We start from the raw sequence: 21,431 nt of genomic DNA, 5'->3' as shown, positions 1-21,431 counted from the left end.
GACGCAGACACGGGGAGAACATGCAAACTCCGTACAGACAGTGACCCAAACCGGGAATTGAACCTGGGTCCCTGACGCTGGAGGATTTCAATGTCCATCAGCAAGAGTGGCTCAGTAGCACCACAACTGACTGAGTCCTGAAGAACAAAGCTGCTCAACTGGGTCTGTGGCAGGTGGTGAGGGAATCAACAGGAAATAAAAACTTCCTTTTACCTTGTTCTCACCTATTCACCTGTCACAAATGCATCTGTCCTATTTTAATTCTTTAATGGGACATAGGTGCCGGCGGCAATGCCAGCTTTTGTTGCACATCCCTAATTGCCCTCGAGTGGCTTGCTTGGCCTATTCAGAGAGCAGCTAAGAGTCAAACATGTCACAGAGTCTGGAGTCACCTGTAGGCCAGATCAGGTAAACATGGCAGATTTCCTTCTCTACAGGATATTACTGAACCAAATGGATTTTCACGACAATTGGCAATGGTTTCATGATCACCATTAGACTTTGAACTCCAGATTTTCTTTTTATAGCAAGGACATCCTTCCTCATAACACCAAAGCTGCACACAATACTCCAGGTGTGGCCTCATCAACACCCGATACAATTGCAGCAAAACATCCCGATCCTCATCATCTCACTATGAAGGCCAAAATATCATTTGCCCTCTTTCCTGCCTGCTGTACCTGCGCGCTTACTTTCAGTGACTGATGCATGAGGACACCAAGGTCTCGCTCAGTGTACACGTCTCTCAATTTACACTCATTCAAATAATAATCTGTCTTCCTATATTGCTACCAAAATGGATAACCTCACACTTATCCACATTATACTGCATCTGCCATGCAGATGCCCACACACACAGCCTATCCAAATTACGCTGAATCATAGAATCCCTGCAGGGCAGGAGGCGGCCATTTGGCCCATCAAGTCTGCACTGACCACAATCCCACCCAGGCCCTATCCCCATAACTCCACGTATTTACCTGGCTAATCCCCTGGCACTAAGGATCAATTTAGCACGGCCAATCCTCCTAACCTGCATATCTTTGGAGTCTGGGAGGAAACCGGAGAACCTGGAGGAAACCCACACAGACATGGGGAGAACGTGCAAACTCCACAGAGTCACCTGAGGCAGGAATTGAACTCAGGTCCCTGGCACTGTGAGGCCACCATGCCGTCCCTGAAACATCTCTGCATCCTCCCCACAGCTCATCCTCCCACCCAACTTTGTATCATCTGCAAATTTGGAGATATTAGGTTCAGTTCCCTCTTCCAAATCATTAATATATAATGTGAACAGTTGGGGCCCCAGCACAGATCCCTGTGCTACTCTGTAGCATTCAACAGAAAACACGCCATGGCAGATCACAGAAACATTATGCTTTAATGTTAACAGAGTGCTGTGGAATCAAATTATGATTGTCAAACTGAAGATTTCCTCAGTGAAAGACTTTGTGATTTCAAAAGTTTCAATTTCATCAAGTTAAAAACAACCATTAGTGAGTAAAAGTGACAGGCCTTACAAAGTTCTCTACGGTTCACATTTAAACCAAATTCTGTCCCTCTTAGAATCCAACTTCAAAAGGTTCATGAAATGAAATGCTATGAAATGTATTTTGTGGAAACATGCTGCAGAACCTCCAAATAAGCAAGCATGAAAAATGTAATATTCTTCATTTGGGAAGAGAAATTTTCAAGAAACAAGTTTCAATAAACATTTATGTCCAAGGATTTGGCTCGATTATGAGGCAAAGATTTGAGACGAATTCATCAGACTATTGGTTTGAATGGATTGAACAGCACATGCAAAACTCAAAGAAGAATTATAGAATCCCTACTGTGCAGGAGGCCATTCAGCCCATCAAGCCTGCACCAACAACAGGCTGTATCCCTGTAACCCCATGTATTTACCCTGCTAACCCCCCTGAGACCAAGAGGCAATTTATTATGACCAATCCACCTAACTTGCACATCTTTGGACTGTGGGAGGAAACCCACGCAGACACGGAGAATGTGCAAACTCCACACAGACAGTGACCCGAGACCGGAATTGAACACTGGTCCCTGGTGCTTTGAGGCAGCAGTGCTAACCACTGTGCCACCGTGTTGTCCCATTCAAAGTAAAAACATTAATTTTATCAAAATACAGGACAATAAAATAAATGAAGTTTGATGGAACAACGAATATTTTTCTCTTCAAAAGGACAAAATTCTTTTGATTATATTTTCACAGACTGAATCATCTACCATTGTACAATTTTTGATGATTTTCCATGTGTTCAATGTCAAGAACGCTGGGAAAATGGAATTGTTCTGCGGTCCACTGCAAGTTTGAGTATGTAACTCCAATGTCATTTCATTTCAATGTCATTTCATGGGGCGGCACGGTAGCACAGTGGTTAGCATTGCTGCCTTCACTGCGCCAGGGACCCGGGTTCGATTCCCAGCTTGGGTCACTGTCTGTGTGGAGTTCTCCCCGTGTCTGCGTGGGTTTCCTCCGGGTGCTCCGGCTTCCTCCCACATTCTGAAAGATGTGCTGGTTAGGTGCATTGACCCGAACAGGTGCCAGACTGTGGCAACTAGGGGAATTTCACAGCAACTTCATTGCAGTGTTAATATAAGCCTTACTTGTGACTAATAAATAAACTTCAAATAAACTTTAAAATCACCATTACCTCCAGCTTCCTAAATCTTATCTACAGATTTCCCATAGGTTTCCACTGCTCACATTCTTTTTTCCAGTATTTCTTCCCTGTCAATAGCAATGCTTTAGTAATTCTACCACTTCCCTGTCCACAGGTATCAGTGCTGTTGGACCAACACGCCTTTGATTTTTAAATTCGATTTGTTGTTGTCACATGTATTGGCATGTGAGTGAAAAAAAAGTATCGTTTCTTGCGCACTTTTCAGACAAAGTATACTGTTCATAGAGAAGGAAAGGAGAGGGTGCAGAATGTAGTGTTACAGTCACAGCTAGGGGGTAGAGAAAGATCAAAATGAGAGATAGATCCATTCAAAAGTCTGATGGCAGCAGGGAAGAAGCTGTTCTCTGGTTGGTACGTGCCCTCAGACTTTGTATTCTATTTTTACCCTTCTCAGATAAGGATGCGATCCTTTAATGTTTTCTCTTTGCATCTCATTAGTTTATTGGCTTCTGAGTGGAGTTTTGATGTACCTCATCTTCCTCCTTTTTACGTTGTTTATTGCTCAATTTGTTTCTGGGATAAACTGCTTAAGCAATCCGAAAAAACTCTCGTTTTACTTTTCATGCCATTCCTCCATAACAGAGAACTCCAATTTCTCAGTTGTTTTATCATTTGCTCAGTCTTTATTTTAACCTTAAAATTAGCAACTTTATAACCTTTATCTCCAATGTTTCTTTCAACGTGACTTTCACTTATCGGTTCACAACAGTAGCCATTCATTGCCCTTGCAAGTTCCTGCACCTGTTGTCAAAAAACTAAAATCCCACATGACTGTAACTCAGGTTTCAGCACTCATTTTGTCTTCTGGACCCCTCCCCAACAGCAGAATTTTCTCGTGCTTCAAACATATTGCCAACAAGAACTTTTTCCATGGTTCATCCACAGACTCAGCGCCAATCCCCAATTTCTCCCTCTTAGTAACTTACCATTCGGCTTTGATGAACTGTATCACCCTGGTTGTTTTATTTCTTACTCCATCCTTCCTAAAAGGACACTCATAAGACCATAAGAAATAGGAACAGGAGTAGGCCATTCGGCCCCTCAAGCCTGCTCTGCTTTTCAATAGGACCATGACTGATTCAACATTCCTCGCGTCCATTTTCCTGCCCTTTCCCCAGAACCTTTGATTCCCTTCCTGATCAGAAATCTATCCAGCTCAATCTTAAATATACACCAGGATTCTGCCCCCACAGCTTTCTGTGGCAACAAGTTCCAAAGATTCAACCCTCGGAGAAGAAATTCCTCCTCATCTCAGTCTTAAATTGGTGCCCCTTTATTCTGAGTGTGTCCTCTGGCCCTACACTCCTACGAGGGAAACATCCTCTCAGCATTTCCCTGTCAAGCCCTTTAAGAATCCTATATGTTTCTGTGAGATCACCCCTCATTCTTCTAAATTACAATAAGTGGAGTCCCAACTTGTTTAACCTTTCCTCATTAGCCAATCCCTCCGTACTGGGGACCATCCTAGTGAACTTCTCTGAACTGCCGCCAATGAAATAATATCTTTCCTTAAATAAGGGGATCGAAACTGCTCACAGTTCTCCAGATGTGGTCTCACCGGTACCTTGTACAGTTGCAGCAAGAGTTCCCTACTCTTATACTCCAACCCCCTTGAAATAAGGGCCAATATTCATTGAGCCTGCCTAATCACCTGCTGTGCCTGTCTGCTGGCTTTCTGTGTTTTGCGCACAAGTACCCCCTTTGTGTTGCAGCTTTCTGCAGTTTTTCTCCATTTGTTCTTTTGTTCCCCTTTCCAAAAATCACCTTCCTTTATCAGACTTCAGCTATTATAACAATAATTAACTGGTAATTCTTAAATATACTTACGCATCATATTCATATGGTAGGACAGATTCCACAGAGTCCAATCTGTTTACAAATACTTCAATGCTTGACTGAAAATAGAAAAAAACTTAAGTATTTGCATTTCAAATAAACTTTTAAACTGTAACTTCATTGCTATACTAAAAACATTACAATTTCACTGAAATGTCCAAGTTTTCCACTAAGCAATGTTGTCAATTTACTAAAAATATTAGAATTCACCCCACACTTTTTTGCAAACATACTAGAGAGCATCTGCAAATTTATTGATGTAAATAATCTTGAGAACATTTTTACTGAATTAATTATAAAGCTCCAAATGCATCAGGACATAATATTGTAATGATTCTTTAATGGGTTTCTTCAAAAACTTAACAGCGTACAGGATATTGTTCAAAGGATAATAGAAATTAAATTGCTGCAAGAAGATATATTTTTCTTTGCAGATTATCCTGGTGCAAACAATGAGGGAGTGGCCTTGCAGCTCAATGAGTCGGTCAAGTTACAAGTAACATTAGCAAGGCTGCATGCTCTCTGTGCTGTACTGAAACAACTCCATAAAGTTAAGGCTGTGAGATATGATATACACAACATTTCTGGTAAAATGCTTTATTCTTTCAACTTGTTGCCAATAAAGAAAGCAAACATTTCCTGAATGCATTCTATTTCTACTGTAAATACCAAAAATGTTATATTCAAAGACTGTACACTACCAAGTGCATGTTACAATACTTATGAAACCAGCATTTTAACAATAGATAAGGTATCTACAACAGTGAGGGATAAAACCGTCATGATAAATATTTCAGTACAAGCTCAACCCTTCATGAAGGGTTTTGATAAAGTAATTCAGGAGAAATTTTTTCAACTGGCAAGAAGATTAGTAATCAAAGGGGAGGCGATAGCCTAGTGGTATTATCGCTAGATTATTAATCCAGAAACTCAGCTAATGTTCTGGGGATCCGGGTTCGAATCCCACCATGGCAGATGGTGGAATTTCAATTCAATAAAAAAAATCTGGAACTAAGAATCTACTGATGACCAAGAAACCATTGTCAATTGTCGGAGAAACCCATCTGGTTCACGAACGACTTTTAGGGAAGGAAGTCTGCCATCCTTACCTGGTCTGGCCTACATATGACTCCAGACTCTCAGCAATGTGGTTGACTTTCAACTGCTCTCAGGCAATTAGGGATGGGCAATAAATGCTGGCCAGTCAGCAACGCCCATGTCCCACGAATGAATTTAAAAATAGGCAAAAGAACGAGAGAAGGTGAGAGTTTTTCCACCGAAGTTACAGCAGTCTGGAATGCACTGCCTGATAGAGTGATGGAAGCAATTTCAATACCAATTTTCAATAGGGAATTGGATAAATATTTGAAACAGGCAAATTTACAAGGCTATGGAGAAAGGGAAGAGGACTGTGGCTATTGGATAGATCATTCAAAGAGCTAGCAGAGCTAAGTTGGGCTGAATAGTCTCCTGCATTGATTCAAACTGAAAGTTAGTTCAACAGATACTGGTATTTCAGAGATTACCATTTAACATAGCAGTTTCACGTCAGTCTCATTGTGTACCAAGTTCATAATGAACTATTATTTTTGAACATCACAGGGTGGGTCACCCAAGTGTTAAAAACACTGAACTTCGACTCTCAAGGTCATGCACTACAGAGAGCACTGAACCTGAACAGTATTGAGATTAAAACAATGTAAAGAAAACAGATAGAGAAATTTCAATGTCAAAACTTAATCCCAGACTGTGTCAAACTGTTCCAGATCTTTTAGTGAAGTCCCATTAGGCTGATTGATTTGGCCAGGATCCCAAAAATTTACTATTAATTAATAAATCAGGAGCTGAGAGAATTCTGACCCCAAACTAAGTCTGCTTTGCTGAGCAACTTGCTTGTTTAAGTTGTCACTAAAATGCAGGCAATGCTGTAGAAACAAAAAATAGGAACAGGTGGTGGCCATTTGGCCCTTCAAGCCTGCTCCATCCATTTTGCTCATGGCTGATCATCCAACTCAATAACCTGATCCTGCCTTCCCCTCATATCCTTTGATCCCCAACGCCTCAAGTGCTTTATCTAACCGCTTCTTAAAAACATACAACGTTTCGGCCTCAACTGCTTTCTATGGTAGCGAATCCCACAGGCTGACCACTCTCTGGGTGAAGACATTTCTCCTCATCGCTGTCCAAACAGTCTACCCTGTACCCTCAGACTGTGACCCCTGCTTCTGGACACCCCCACCATCAGGAATATACTTTTTGCATTTACCCTGTCTGGTCCTGTTAGAATTTTATAGGTTTCCATGAGACCTCCCCTCATTCTTCTGAACTCCAGCAAATACAATCCTAACCGACTCTATCTCTCCTCATACGTCAGTCCTGTTATCTCAGGAATCAGTTGGTAAACCTTCTCTGCACTCCGTAACAAGAACATCCTTCCTCTGATAAGGAAACCAAAACTGCACAAAATATTCCAAGTGCAGCTTCACCAAGGCCCTATATAATCGCAGCAAGACATTCCTGCTCCTGCTCTCAAATCCTCTCACTATGAGGGCCAACATACCATTTGCCTTTTTAAAAAAAAACTGCCTGCTTACTTTCAGTGACTGGTGAACAAGGACACCCAAGTCTCATTGCACACTCCCCCCGCCCCACTTAATTTCTAACCATTCAGATAATGTCTTCCTGTTTTTGCTACCGAAGTGGATAACCCCACATTTATCCACATTACACTGCATCTGCCATGCTTTTGCCCACTCACTCAACTTGTCCAAATCACACTGAAGGGTCTCTGCATCCTCCTCACAGCTCACCCTCCCACCCAGCTTTGCGTCATCTGCAAATTTGGAAATTTAGTTCCCTCATCTAAATCTTTAATAAGTATAGTGAATAGCTGGGGTCCCAGCACTGACCCCTGCCAAACACCATTAGACATTGCTTGCCATTTGGAAAAAGACCTGTTAATTCCTACTCTGTTTCCTGTCTGCCAATCAGTTTTCTAACCATCTCAATATTCTACCCCCAATTCCATGTACTTTAATTTTACAGGCTCATCTCTTATGTGGAACTTTATTGAAAGCCTTCTGAAAGTCCAAATAAACCACACCCACTGGCTCCGCCTCTCGTCAACTCTACAAGTTACATTCTCGAAGAATTCCAGTAGATCTGTTATGCAAGATTTCCCTTTCATAAATCCATGCTGACTCTGTCCAATCCTGCCACTGTTTTCCTGTTTGTTATAAAATCGTTAATAATGGATTCTAGAATTTTCCCCACTGCCAACATCAAGCTTACTGGTCTATAATTTCCTGTTTTCTCTCTACCTCCCTTTTTAAATATTGGGGTTTCATTGCCTACCCTCCAATCTGTAGGAACTGTTCCAGAGTCAATAGAATCTTGGAAAATGACCATCACTATTTCTCAGGCCACTTCCTTAAGTATTCGGGGATGCAGACGATCAGAACCTTGGGATTTATCCACTTTCTATCCCATCAGTTTCCCCAACACCATTTCTCTATCAATACTGATTTCCTTCAGTTCCTCCCTCTCACTAAACCCCTTGTTCCCCAACATTTCTGGTATCTTATTTGTGTCCTCGTTTGTGTAGACAGACCAGTATGTATTCAGTTAGTCAGCTATTTCTTTGTTCCCCATTATAACTTCCCCGGTAAGGAAAACATTTGTTTTCACCCATCTTCTCCTCCATATGTACAGAAACATTTACAGTCAGTTACGTTCCTGCAAACTTACTCTCGTACACTATTTTCCCCTTCTTAATTGGTCCTCCTTTGCGGAATTCTAAACTGTTCCCAATCGTCAGGTCTTTTGTTTTGGCCAATTTCTGTGCCTGACACTTGGAGCCAATACCATCTCTCATTTCCCTTGTAAGCCATGGCTTGGCCACCTTTCCAGTTTTACTTTTGTGCCAGACAGGAATAAACAATTGTTACAGTTCATCCATGTGCTCCTTGAATGTTTGCCATTGTGAATAAAGGAATGATGGTGGATAAACAATCATAGCCAACTCATACCTCATAGCATCGCAGTTTCCTTCATTAAGATTCAGGACCCTAGCTTCAGAATCAACTACGTCACTCTCCAGCTTGATGAAAAATTCTATCATGTTGCGATTGCTCATCTGCAAGGGATCTCGCACAACTAGACTGCCAATTATAAATTATATATAAATAATTTAGCAGGCTCAGGAAGAGCATATTTTTTGAATAGAGAAAAAAAGATTGATTTTATAGTATTTGCATACCAACACCGCACTAAGCAGAGAGTTAAAAGTGTCAGGGAAGTCAAACTGCAATTGTCCATTCGTGCAGAGTAATCATTAGATCCTTACAAAATCAAAACACTGCAATAAGAACCTGAAATAAGAACAAAAATGCTGCAAATACTTAGGTCAGGCAGCATCTGTGGTGAGAGAAGCAGAGCTGGCAAAACATGAATTCTGTTTTTCTCTCCATAGATGCGGGGTCACTTTTAACATTTAAGAAAAACTTGGACGGGTTCATGGATGAGAGGGGTGTGGAGGGATATGGTCCAAGTGCAGGTCAGTGGGACTAGGCATAAAATGGTTCGGCACAGACAAGAAGGGCCAAAAGGCCTGTTTCTGAGCTGTAATTTTCTATGGTTCTATCTGTTTAAGTTTTTTTTTAAAATAGGGCAAAATGACTTCTGGAAATTGCAGGACTGAGAACCTGATGTCTATTGTGGTAAACTGAGAAGAGATTATCTTGAAGAATATGAAGGATATCATGAAACATTGAGTAGTATTGAGTGATCAGAGCTTGTGTAACAAATTTTATACCAAATAATGGATTGTAGGCTCATTAACACCCTCTTTGCCAAAACTGAACTTCAAAATATTGATATGTTCTTTATCAGCAAAATCATTTGAATCAACTTGCTTTTGTCAGAGTGTATGTAAATAAATTGTGATTGCTTACCAAAGTTGGTGGATTGGTGGCTGGAAAAACCTAATACAAATATTAATTCTAATCTATAGGAAGTCAACATCAAGAGCCATGAATGGTACAATAGTTCGGAATATGGTTGAAAGCTATGCAGAATCTTAGTAAACACAACACAATATACAGACTGTGCAGCAGCAAGCAGTAAACCCAGTAGCATTGGGAAGTATACAGCCAAAACAATACGAGGACAAGTTAGAGAAAATCCTGCCCTTGGACCTTGTCCATGTTCTCCACTGCTCATGCATTCAGTTGCTGCTCCAGTTCCAAAAGACCTACCCAACCGTATTTCCATCTCCTACTCTACCAGACTTTGACCCCAATCAATGTCACACCATAATCTATGCTCAATAGGCCCCTTTTCGTTGCCCATCCAACACAACACTGTCCAAAACACCCTCAACTATCTCTACCCCAGATGAGTTCCTATTTGTCTAGCCCAAAGCTTCCTTCTACTTTACCCTAAATATACTTTACCGTGGATCTCATAGTAGCCATTGAAAGCACAGCTCTAAATGTCTACTGCCTTGCTAATGAACCTCCCGCCTACAAGCCTTTTGTAAAATAAATTACTTGAATTGGTTTTCTAGGAAACAGAAATACAAGTATGCACTTTAGGCTAATGAAATATTGGTTAGTGATTGGCACGGGAAATTTGACATGGGGAGAGAAAACAAAAATACTGGAACATTTAAGAAATTGCTGAATGCCATGATAGAGAAACAATCAAAACTCTCTGGCTCTACATTCAAAAGGTCACCAGACTGATGACAAGAGTCCAAAGTCACAATGGTAAACTTTACATGCATGCCCTCCCCACATTGAATACAAATGGTCCAATCAAACTGCATGATCAATAAACAATGTTTAAAGTCTATTAATAGTATCACAAGTAGGTTTACATTAACACTGCAATGAAATTACTGTGAAAATCCCCAGTCGCCGCACCTGTTCAGATACAGAGGGAGAACTTAGCCAAAGCACCTAACCAGCACGTCTTTTGGACTGTGGGTGGAAACCAGAGCAGACATGAGGAGAAAGTGCAAACTCCGCAGTGAGCAACCCAAGCCAGGGATCGAACCCGGATCCCTGGCGCTGTGAGGCAGCAGTGCTAACCACTGTGTCACCGTGCTGCCCGATGTCCAGTGGTGTCTTCAAGCATACTGGCAGGGCACCACAAGATCATCAAGTGCAATGTCTGAAAGAGCAGCAAACGGCTATTTGCCATGCCTCTCAAACAGTTGGCTTAGCCATGGTCAGGAGCAAATCGACTGGGAGATCCTTCTACCAGCTTACACCCTCATGCCAAACACAATATGACTGAAGGTAAAGGTGGTGGCGTAAAAAAGGAACCCTTTCAAGTTAATGAAAAAGCTGCAATCTGCAGTATAAATGCTGTGACCTTGAGGGCTGTGAAGCAATCCACATGAGTGCTTGAGGCTACATTGTGCAATACATTCATCCCATATGGTTCAAGAGAAGATCCCAAAATGCAGGGCTATTCCCTGGGAAGTCTGGCCTCCATCGGCCAGCCTCTTGCTTGTGATCACCCTGGTTGGCACAGGAAGCAGAGAGAATAGCGGAAGTACAGGAGGTGGCCATTCAGCCCTTTGAGCCTGCACCACCATTCAATGTGATCATGGACTTTCAGTATCCCACTCCCGCTTTCTCTCCTTATCCCTTGAACCACAAAGGCCACATCCAGCTCCCTCTTGAACATATCTAATGAACTGACCACAACAGCTCTGTTGTAGAGAATTCCACAGGTTCACAACTCAGTGAAGAAGTTCTTCCTCATCTCATCCTGAATGGCTGACCCCTTATTCTTGGACTGTGACCCAGAGTTCTGCACTTCCCCAACACTGGGAACATTCTTCCTGCATTTAACCTGTCCAGTCCCATCAGCATTTTATATGTTTCTATGAGATCCAATCTCATTCTTCTAAATTCCACTGAGTACGAGCCCAATCGATCCAGTCTCTCTTCATATGTCAGTCCTGCCATTCCAGGAATCAGTCTGGTGAACCTTCACTGGACTCCCTCAATAGCAAGAATGTCCTTCCTCAGACTAGGAGACCAAAAATGCACACACTACTCAAGGTGTGGCCTCACCAAGGCCCTGTATAACTGCAGCAAGACAACATTACTCCTATACTCAAACTCTCTTGCTATGAATGCCAGCATGCCATCAGTTTTCCTCACCGCCTGCTGTACCTGTATGCCAACCTTCAGCGACTGTTACACCATGACACCCAGGTCACATTGCACTTCCCCTTTTTCTCAACTGCCACTATTCAGATAATAATTTTCCTTCCTGTTTTTGCCAAAGTAGATAACCTCACATTTATCCACATTATATTGCATTTGCCAAGTATTTGCCCATTCAGCCAGCCTGTCCAAGTCCCCCTGCCGCCTCTTAGCATCCTCCTCACAGCACACACTGCCACCTAGCTTAGTGCCGTCTACAAATTTGGAGATATTGCATTCAATTCCTTCGTCCAAATTATTAATGTATATTGTGAATAACCGGGGTCCCATCACTGAACCCTGCAGTCACTGCCTGCCACTCTAAAAAGGACTCGTTCCCACTCTCTGCTTCCTGTCTGCAAACCAGTTCTCTATCCACATCAATACATTACCCCCAATGCCATGAGCTTTAATCTTGCTCACTAATCTCTTGTGTGGGACCTTGTCAAAAGCCTTTTGAAAGTCCAGATACACAACATCCATTGGTTCACCCTTGTCCACTCTACTGGTCACATCCTCAAAACATTCCGAAGATTTGTCAAGCACGATTTCCCTTCAGTGAATCTGACTTGAACCGATCCCATAACCATTTTCCAAATGCTCTATTATATCCTTGATAATTGATTCCAGCATTTTTCCCACCACCGATGTCAGGCTAACCGGTCTATAATTCCCTGTTTTCTCTCTCCCTCCTTTTTCAAAAAGTGGAGTTACATTAGCTACCCTCCAATTCACTGCAACTCTTTCAGTCTATAGAATACTGGAAAATGATCACCAATACGTCCACTATTTCTAGGGCCACTTCCTTGAGTATCCTGGGATGCAGAGCATCAGGCCCTGGGGATTTCCCCAAAACAATTTCCTGACTAATAGGGATTTCCTGGAGTTCCTCCTTCATGCTAGACCCTCTGTCCCCTTGTATTTCTGGAAGATTATTTGCGTTCTCCTTAGTGAAGACAGATCCAAAGTATTTGTTCAACTGGTCTGCCATCTCTTTGGTACCCATACTCAATTCACTTGGATTCTAACTGTAACGGACATCCACAGTAACGTATCTAATCATTACGCCGTCAACAGGAAAATGAAATTGTCTTCCTCATTCCTATCCATCTTGTGGCCACCTCAGCCAAATTACCTTCCTTAAATTACTAACTTGTGGTCTCCACAGCACGGCAATAACAGTTCTTTCACCTCCGATAGCATTCTGGCAACATGAATTACTATTGCAGAAACAAAAGGCTCATTCATTCTAAAAAAAAGTTTAGAACCACCATCCACCATTGTTATAAAAAAAGGGGCTGCAGAAAATCATTCAACCCTTAAAGCCTATTCTGCCATTAAGATCAAGGTCGATATTCTACCTCAGAAACACCTTCTCACCCCTATCCACATGTTCTTCTAAGATCCAAAAATTTTGTCAACCTCTTTGCTGAATATATTCAACGACAGAACACCCACAGCTCTCTTGGAGTAGAGAATTTCAAATACTCATAAGCCTTTGCGTGAAGAATATTTTCCTCATCTCAGTCCTAAATTCCTACCCCTTCATTTGGGATGCTGACCCGATGTTTGAAATTCCCCAGGCAGGAAAATATTCCTCAACATCTTGTCTGTCAAGTCCCTTAAGAATTGTATATGTTTTAATGAGATCATGTCTCATTCATAGGCAACCCTCATATAGAATCCCTACAGTGCAGGAGGAGGCCATTTGGCCCACCGGGTCTGCACCGACCACAGTCCCACCCATAGCCCCACATATTTATCTTGCTAGTCCCCCTGACACTAAGGGGCAATTTAGCATGGCCAATCAACCTAACTCACATGGCAGGAATCAATCTTGAGCCTTCACTGCATTGTCTCAAAGGCAAGTGCACCCTCTCTTGGAGAGGAAGACTACACTCCATCCTCGCTGTGGCCTCACCAAGGCCTTATAGTATTTTACAAAACTCTGTTTGTAAGAAAGGCCATTTGCTTTCCTTGTTGCTTGCTGTACCTGCATGTACAAGAACATTTACATTCTCCTGAATACTAACCTTCTCCAGATTCTCAATATTTCAAAAATATTTTGCTCTCCTGTTTTTCCCAACAAAAGAGGGAACTTCACATTACCTTGCATTATATTCTATCTGCCACATTCTTGCCCACTCACTTAACCTATCGAAATCCTTTGAGCAGCCTCTGTTCCCTCCTCAAAGCGAGCTGACTTGCTCATCTAACTTTTCATTGTCAGCAAACTTAGATACATTACACTCTGTCTTTTCATCTAAGTCACTGATGTAAGAAAGAGAGGGCTTGCATTTATATGGTGTCTTTCACAAACACCAAACATCCCTCAAACTCTTTACAGCCAAAGTATTAAAGTCCAGTCATTGTTGTAATGTCGGAAATGCATTTGTTGAGTTGTGCACAGCCAACACCCTTGGTTTAATGTCTCATCTGAAAGGCAGCAGCTCCAAAAGCACAATCACTCCCTTAGTACATGATTTTCGTGCTCAAATCCTGGAATGGCGCATGAACCCAGAACCTCTGACGTGGTGCTACTGACTGAGCGATGAATGACACACTAGATTGTAAATAGCTGGGGCCCCAAGAACATTCCTTATGATACTGCACTAATACAAGCCGACCAACCCATAAATGACCTTTCTATTCCAACTCTGTTTTGTTGGATCCCTAATCCCATGAGCATGAACGTTGGTCAATAACCTCCTGGTGGAAGCTCTTTGAAAATCCAAATAGGCACTGTTTCTCTGCAAGGCTGCAGCCACTCATCACCCTTTGGGATTTCATCTAACTACCATTATTCATCTTTCACTTTTGACATCAATTACTAGGTACACAATTTGAACATAAGGAGCATTGCAGCCATGTCTAATCATGCATTCACTCAACAGTAACCTGTCTACAAGTGAATGCAATCCTGGCCCATTTTTCTGCTCACTACACCAAGACAGAGGTCAATTGTACTTGCTTTTTTTACTTTTGCAATGGGAGGAACATGACAGCTATGGATGAGGCTCGAGAGCAAATTAAACTAGAATCTACTTATTAGTGATGTGCAAAACCAAATATTAAGATGTTCAAATCCATCAGCTCAGGCAATGAAAGTTGAAACAAGGGAGAGAGAAGGCAAGTCCATAAGTAATATCAATTGACACATAGCTGGAATTTGAAACGTTTGATGGCAGAAGTTGTGTAGCTTGTGGTCAGAACAAGAAAACTGACACTGCACAGAGTAACACAACAAAATGGAAGACATTATTTGAAGCTTATCAGAAGTGCAACAGTTTAAATTGGATGTTTTAAAGAAATGTTTTAAGCAACAACGCATAGCATAAACGAGAAAGCAAAACATAAGGAGGTTCTGGGGAAACTGAAAGGTCTGAAGGTGGATAAATCACCTGGACTGGATGGACTACACCCTAGTGTTCTAAAAAGGATAGCTGAGGAAATTGTGGAGGCATGGATGATCATCTTTCAGGAATCACTGGAGGTAGGGAGGGTACCAGAGGACTGGAAAGTAGTTAATGTAACACTGCTGTTTAAGAAGGGAGGGAGGCAGCAGATGGGAAATTATAGGCCAGTTAGCCTGACTTCGGTCATTGGCAAGATTTTAGAGTCCATTATTAAAGATGAGATTGCAGAGTACTTGGAAGTGCATGATAAAGTAGGACTGAGTCAGCACGGCTTTGTCAAGGGGAGTTCACGTCTGACAAATCTGTTAAGAGTTCTTTGAGGAGGTAACGAGGAAGTTAGATAAAGGAGAACCAGTGGACGCGATTTATTTCGATTTCCAGAAGGCCTTTAACAAGGTGCCGCATAGAAGACTGTTACAGAAGTTAAGTACCCATGGTGTTAAGGTTAAGATCCTGGCATGGATAGAAGATTGGCTGACTGGCAGAAGGCAGAGAGTGGGGATAAAGGGGCATTTTTCAGGATGGCAGCCGGTGACTAGTGGTATGCCTGAGGGGTCAGTGCTGGGACCACAACTTCTCACAATATACATTAATGATTTGGAGGAAGGAACTGAAGACACTGTTGCTAAGTTTGCAGATGATATAAAGATTTTTTGAGGGACAGGTAGTACTGGGAAAGCAGGGGAGCTGCAGAAGGACTTGGACAGGTTAGGAGAGTGGGCAAAGAAGTGGCAGATGGAATACAATGTGGAAAAGTGTGAGGTTATGCACTTTGGAAGGAGGAATGGAGGCATAGACTATTTTCTAAATGGGGAAATGCTTAGGAAATCAGAAACAGAAAGGGACTTGGGAGTCATTGCTCAAGATTCTCTTAAGGTTAACGTGCAGGTTCAGTCGGCAGTTAGGAGGGCAAATACAATGTTAGCATTCATGTCGAGAGGGCTAGAATATAAGACCAGGGATGTACTTCTGAGGCTGTATAAGGCTCTGGTCAGACTCTATTTGGAGTATTGCGAGTAGTTTTGAGCCCCATATCTAAGGAAGGATATGCTGGCCTTGAAAAGGTTCCAGAGGAGGCTCACAAGAATGATCCCTGGAATGAAGAGCTTGCCGTATGAGGAACGGTTGAGGACTCTGGGTCTGTACTCATTGGAGTTTAGAAGGATTTGGGGGGGGGGGGGGGGGGGGGTGGTGTGTGTGTGGGTGGAGAACACAGGATACTGCGAGGCCTGGATGGAGTGGACGTGGAGAGGATGTTTCCACTAGGAAAAACTGGAACCAGAGGGCACAACCTCAGGCTAAAGGGACGATCCTTTAAAACAGAGATGAGGAGGAATGTCTTCAGCCAAAAAGTGGTGAATCTGTGGAACTCTTTGCCGCAGAAGGCTGTGGAGGCCAGGTCATTGAGTGTCTTTAAGACAGAGATAGATAGGTTCTTGATTAATAAGGGGATCAGGGGTTATGGGGAAAAGGCAGGAGAATGGGGTTGAGAAAAATATCAGCCATAATTGAATGGCGGAGCAGACTCAATGGGCCGAGTGGCCTAATTCTGTTCCTATGTCTTAGTCAAAGTGACTGCAGCTTTACCTTCCAATCTAAGGTCCCTTTGGAAAGAGGGGAAAACTGCATTTTAGTCTGTTAATGAAGGGAATCTTTTGCAGTTAAGAATAGCACACTATCGTATTGTTCTGCACTCAGACAATGGATTTCTTTATTGTATCACAAAAGGAATGTCCAAACAGCCTTACAATTATGTTAATTGAAATAAAAACAATGCTTCCATTTTTTAAAATTACTTAATTGGAACTGCTTGACAGTTTCAGCAAAAGAACTTCAAATCAATTAGTTAGTTCCTAATTAGCTGAAATCTCACTTCAGGTCTTATCCCCCTCTTTCAAATCTGTCATTATCAGTCCTCTCCCCCCAACATCCTGCAAACTACTGTCCAACTCCAACCTTTCTTTAATAAAAGCAAAATACTGCAGATGCTGGAGATCTGAAATGAAAACAGAGTGCTGGGAACATTCAGCAGGTGCAGCAGTATCGGTGGAGACAGAAACAACAGTTAATGTCCATCCGAAGATTACTCCTTTTCAGTTTTTCTCCAGACCTGCTGAGTCTTACCAGCACTTGGGTTGTTCTTCCGACCTCCCTAATCTTTGTCCATCTTTCTTGGGACTCCACGTTTGAATCTTTCTAAACACGTTTCTGGCCCTGGCGTAATACCAAAATGGCTATCAAAGTCACAAGTGATACTGATTGTGAGGGGGGTAAAGTCTTCAACATTCTCAAACTGTCTGCAGCTTTGACCCACACCACCCTCTGCCACCAGCTAGGTGGAACTGCTATCACCTGGTTCCATTATACCGATGCAATCACAGCCAGAGTATTGCCTGCAATGCCCTCTCTTCCGGCCCCTCACTGTTACCTCTGGTGTCCCCAGGACTCGAGTCTGACTCCTTTCTGTTTCTCATCTACACTTTGGCTCTTGGCAACATTAACTCAAACAGCAACTGATCTGATATGACTACGAACAACACCAAGCCACCACCCTCCACCCACCCCCCCCCAACGCCGTCACCACCCACCCGCCCCCACTCACCCCACACCATCCCCCCACCACACCAACTCCCCCCTGCTGCCCTCACCCACCTCCCCCATTCACCCCTCCGCAACCCCAACCCACATTCCCCAAAATGTCTGCTTTCTAAAGCTCGCTCCCCAGACACTGTCTCACTCTCTCTCTCCCCACCCCTTCCGCCCCGTCTCTCTCTCTCTCTCTCCCCACCCCCCCCCCTCCGCCCCCAGGCCCCGTCTGGCCCCGTCTCTCTCTCTCCCCGGGTCCCATCTCTCTCTCTCTCTCCCCCCAGGCCCCGTCTCTCTCTCTCTCCCCCTCACCGGGCCCCGTCTCTCTCTCTCCCCCCGGGCCCAGTCTCTCTCTCTCTCTCCCCCCCCCCCCCCCCCCACCGGGCCCCGTCTCTCTCTCCAACCCCCCCCCAGCCCCCCGGGCCCCGTCTCTCTCTCTCCCCCCCTCTCCACCCAGGCCCCGTCTCCCTCTCTCTCTCCCCCCGGGCCCCGTCTCTCCCCCTCTCCCCCCGGGCCCCGCCTCTCTCTCTCTCCCCCCCCGTCTCTCTCTCTCTCTCCCCCTCTCCCCCCCCCCACCCCCGTCTCTCTCTCTCCCCCCAGGCCCCGTCTCTCTCTCTCTCCCCCCGTGCCCCAGTCTCTCTCTCTCTCTCTCCCCCCGGGCCCAGTCTCTCTCTCTCTCTCTCTCCCCCCGGGCCCAGTCTCTCTCTCTCTCGCTCTCCCCCCGGGCCCCGTCTCTCTCCCCGGGCCCCGTCTCTCTCCCCGGGCCCCGTCTCTCTCCCCGGGCCCCGTCTCTCTCCCCGGGCCCCGTCTCTCTCCCCGGGCCCCGTCTCTCTCCCCGGGCCCCGTCTCTCTCCCCGGGCCCCGTCTCTCTCCCCGGGCCCCGTCTCTCTCCCCGGGCCCCGTCTCTCTCCCCGGGCCCCGTCTCTCTCCCCGGGCCCCGTCTCTCTCCCCGGGCCCCGTCTCTCTCCCCGGGCCCCGTCTCTCTCCCCGGGCCCCGTCTCTCTCTCCCCGGGCCCCGTCTCTCTCTCCCCGGGCCCCGTCTCTCTCGCTCTCTCTCTCCCCGGGCCCCGTCTCTCTCGCTCTCTCTCTCTCCCCGGGCCCCATCTCTCTCCCCGGGCCCCGTCTCTCTCTCTCTCTCCCCGGGCCCTGTCTCTCTCTCTCTCTCCCCGGGGCCCGTCTCTCTTGCTCTCTCTCTCCCCGGGCCCCGTCTCTCTCGCTCTCTCTCTCTCCCCGGGCCCCGTCTCTCTCGCTCTCTCTCTCTCCCTGGGCCCCGTCTCTCTCGCTCTCTCTCTCTCCCCGGGCCCCGTCTCTCTCGCTCTCTCTCTCTCCCCGGGCCCCGTCTCTCTCGCTCTCTCTCTCTCCCCGGGCCCCGTCTCTCTCGCTCTCTCTCTCTCCCCGGGCCCCGTCTCTCTCGCTCTCTCTCTCTCTCTCTCTCTCTCTCTCTCTCTCCCCAGGGCCCGTCTCTCTCGCTCTCTCTCTCTCCCCGGGCCCCGTCTCTCTCGCTCTTTCTCTCTCCCCGGGGCCCGTCTCTCTTTCTCTCTCTCTCTCTCCCCGGGCCCCGTCTCTCTCGCTCTCTCTCTCCCCGGGCCCCGTCTCTCTCGCTCTCTCTCTCCCCGGGCCCCGTCTCTCTCGCTCTCTCTCTCCCCGGGCCCCGTCTCTCTCGCTCTCTCTCTCCCCGGGCCCCGTCTCTCTCGCTCTCTCTCTCCCCGGGCCCCGTCTCTCTCGCTCTCTCTCTCCCGGGCCCCGTCTCTCTCGCTCTCTCTCTCTCCCCGGGCCCCGTCTCTCTCGCTCTCTCTCTCCCCGGGCCCCGTCTCTCTCGCTCTCTCTCTCCCCGGGCCCCGTCTCTCTCGCTCTCTCTCTCCCCGGGCCCCGTCTCTCTCGCTCTCTCTCTCCCCGGGCCCCGTCTCTCTCGCTCTCTCTCTCTCCCCGGGCCCCGTCTCTCACGCTCTCTCTCTCCCTGGGCCCCGTCTCTCTCGCTCTCTCTCTCCCCGGGCCCCGTCTCTCTCGCTCTCTCTCTCCCCGGGCCCCGTCTCTCTCGCTCTCTCTCTCTCCCCGGGCCCCGTCTCTCTCGCTCTCTCTCTCTCCCTCCCTCTCTCCCCGGGCCCCGTCTCTCTCGCTCTCTCTCTCTCCCCGGGCCCCGTCTCTCTCGCTCTCTCTCTCTCCCCGGGCCCCGTCTCTCTCGCTCTCTCTCTCTCCCCGGGCCCCGTCTCTCTCGCTCTCTCTCTCTCCCCGGGCCCCGTCTCTCTCGCTCTCTCTCTCTCCCCGGGCCCCGTCTCTCTCGCTCTCTCTCTCTCCCCGGGCCCCGTCTCTCTCGCTCTCTCTCTCTCCCCGGGCCCCGTCTCTCTCGCTCTCTCTCTCTCTCTCCCCGGGCCCCGTCTCTCTCGCTCTCTCTCTCTCCCCGGGCCCCGTCTCTCTCGCTCTCTCTCTCTCCCCGGGCCCCGTCTCTCTCGCTCTCTCTCTCTCTCTCCCCGGGCCCCGTCTCTCTCGCTCTCTCTCTCTCCCCGGGCCCCGTCTCTCTCGCTCTCTCTCTCTCCCCGGGCCCCGTCTCTCTCGCTCTCTCTCGCTCCCCGGGCCCCGTCTCTCTCGCTCCCCGGGCCCCGTCTCTCTCGCTCCCCGGGCCCCGTCTCTCTCGCTCCCCGGGCCCCGTCTCTCTCGCTCCCCGGGCCCCGTCTCTCTCGCTCTCTCTCTCTCCCCGGGCCCCGTCTCTCTCGCTCTCTCTCTCTCCCCGGGCCCCGTCTCTCTCGCTCTCTCTCTCCCCGGGCCCCGTCTCTCTCGCTCTCTCTCTCCCCGGGCCCCGTCTCTCTCGCTCTCTCTCTCTCCCTCTCTCCCCGGGCCCGTCTCCCTCGCTCTCTCTCTCCCCGGGCCCCGTCTCTCTCGCTCTCTCTCTCCCCGGGCCCCGTCTCTCTCGCTCTCTCTCTCCCCGGGCCCCGTCTCTCTCGCTCTCTCTCTCCCCGGGCCCCGTCTCTCTCGCTCTCTCTCTCCCCGGGCCCCGTCTCTCTCTCTCTCTCTCCCCGGGCCCCGTCTCTCTCGCTCTCTCCCCGGGCCCCGTCTCTCTCGCTCTCTCCCCGGGCCCCGTCTCTCTCCCCGGGCCCCGTCTCTCTCGCTCTCTCCCCGGGCCCCGTCTCTCTCGCTCTCTCCCCGGGCCCCGTCTCTCCCCCCGGGCCCCGTCTCTCCCCCCGGGCCCCGTCTCTCTCGCTCTCTCCCCGGGCCCCGTCTCTCTCGCTCTCTCTCTCTCCCCGGGCCCCGTCTCTCTCGCTCTCTCTCTCTCCCCGGGCCCCGTCTCTCTCGCTCTCTCTCTCTCCCCGGGCCCCGTCTCTCTCGCTCTCTCTCTCTCCCCGGGCCCCGTCTCTCTCGCTCTCTCTCTCTCCCCGGGCCCCGTCTCTCTCGCTCTCTCTCGCTCCCCGGGCCCCGTCTCTCTCGCTCTCTCTCGCTCCCCGGGCCCCGTCTCTCTCGCTCTCTCTCGCTCCCCGGGCCCCGTCTCTCTCGCTCTCTCTCTCTCCCCGGGCCCCGTCTCTCTCGCTCTCTCTCTCTCCCCGGGCCCCGTCTCTCTCGCTCTCTCTCTCTCCCCGGGCCCCGTCTCTCTCGCTCTCTCTCTCTCCCCGGGCCCCGTCTCTCTCGCTCTCTCTCTCTCCCCGGGCCCCGTCTCTCTCGCTCTCTCTCTCTCCCCG

General features: G+C 47.3%; 1 protein-coding gene across 1 annotated transcript in view; it reads right to left on the bottom strand.

The window, feature by feature from the left end:
- The window catches only part of LOC144492986 (transmembrane 9 superfamily member 2-like), a 99,715-nt gene that overhangs the window by 65,819 nt on the left and 12,465 nt on the right, over positions 1-21,431 (bottom strand). Inside the window, exon 2 of the mRNA XM_078211741.1 lies at positions 4,530-4,597. Within this exon, the coding sequence (XP_078067867.1) occupies positions 4,530-4,597 (68 nt within the window). The remainder of the gene's footprint in view (positions 1-4,529; positions 4,598-21,431) is intronic.

The sequence above is a fragment of the Mustelus asterias genome, chromosome 4 (genome assembly GCF_964213995.1).
Source record: "Mustelus asterias chromosome 4, sMusAst1.hap1.1, whole genome shotgun sequence".
In the NCBI taxonomy this organism is placed as follows: domain Eukaryota; kingdom Metazoa; phylum Chordata; class Chondrichthyes; order Carcharhiniformes; family Triakidae; genus Mustelus; species Mustelus asterias.
Note: the sequence above shows the minus strand (reverse complement) of the source record. Positions and strands in the feature narration are given on the sequence as shown.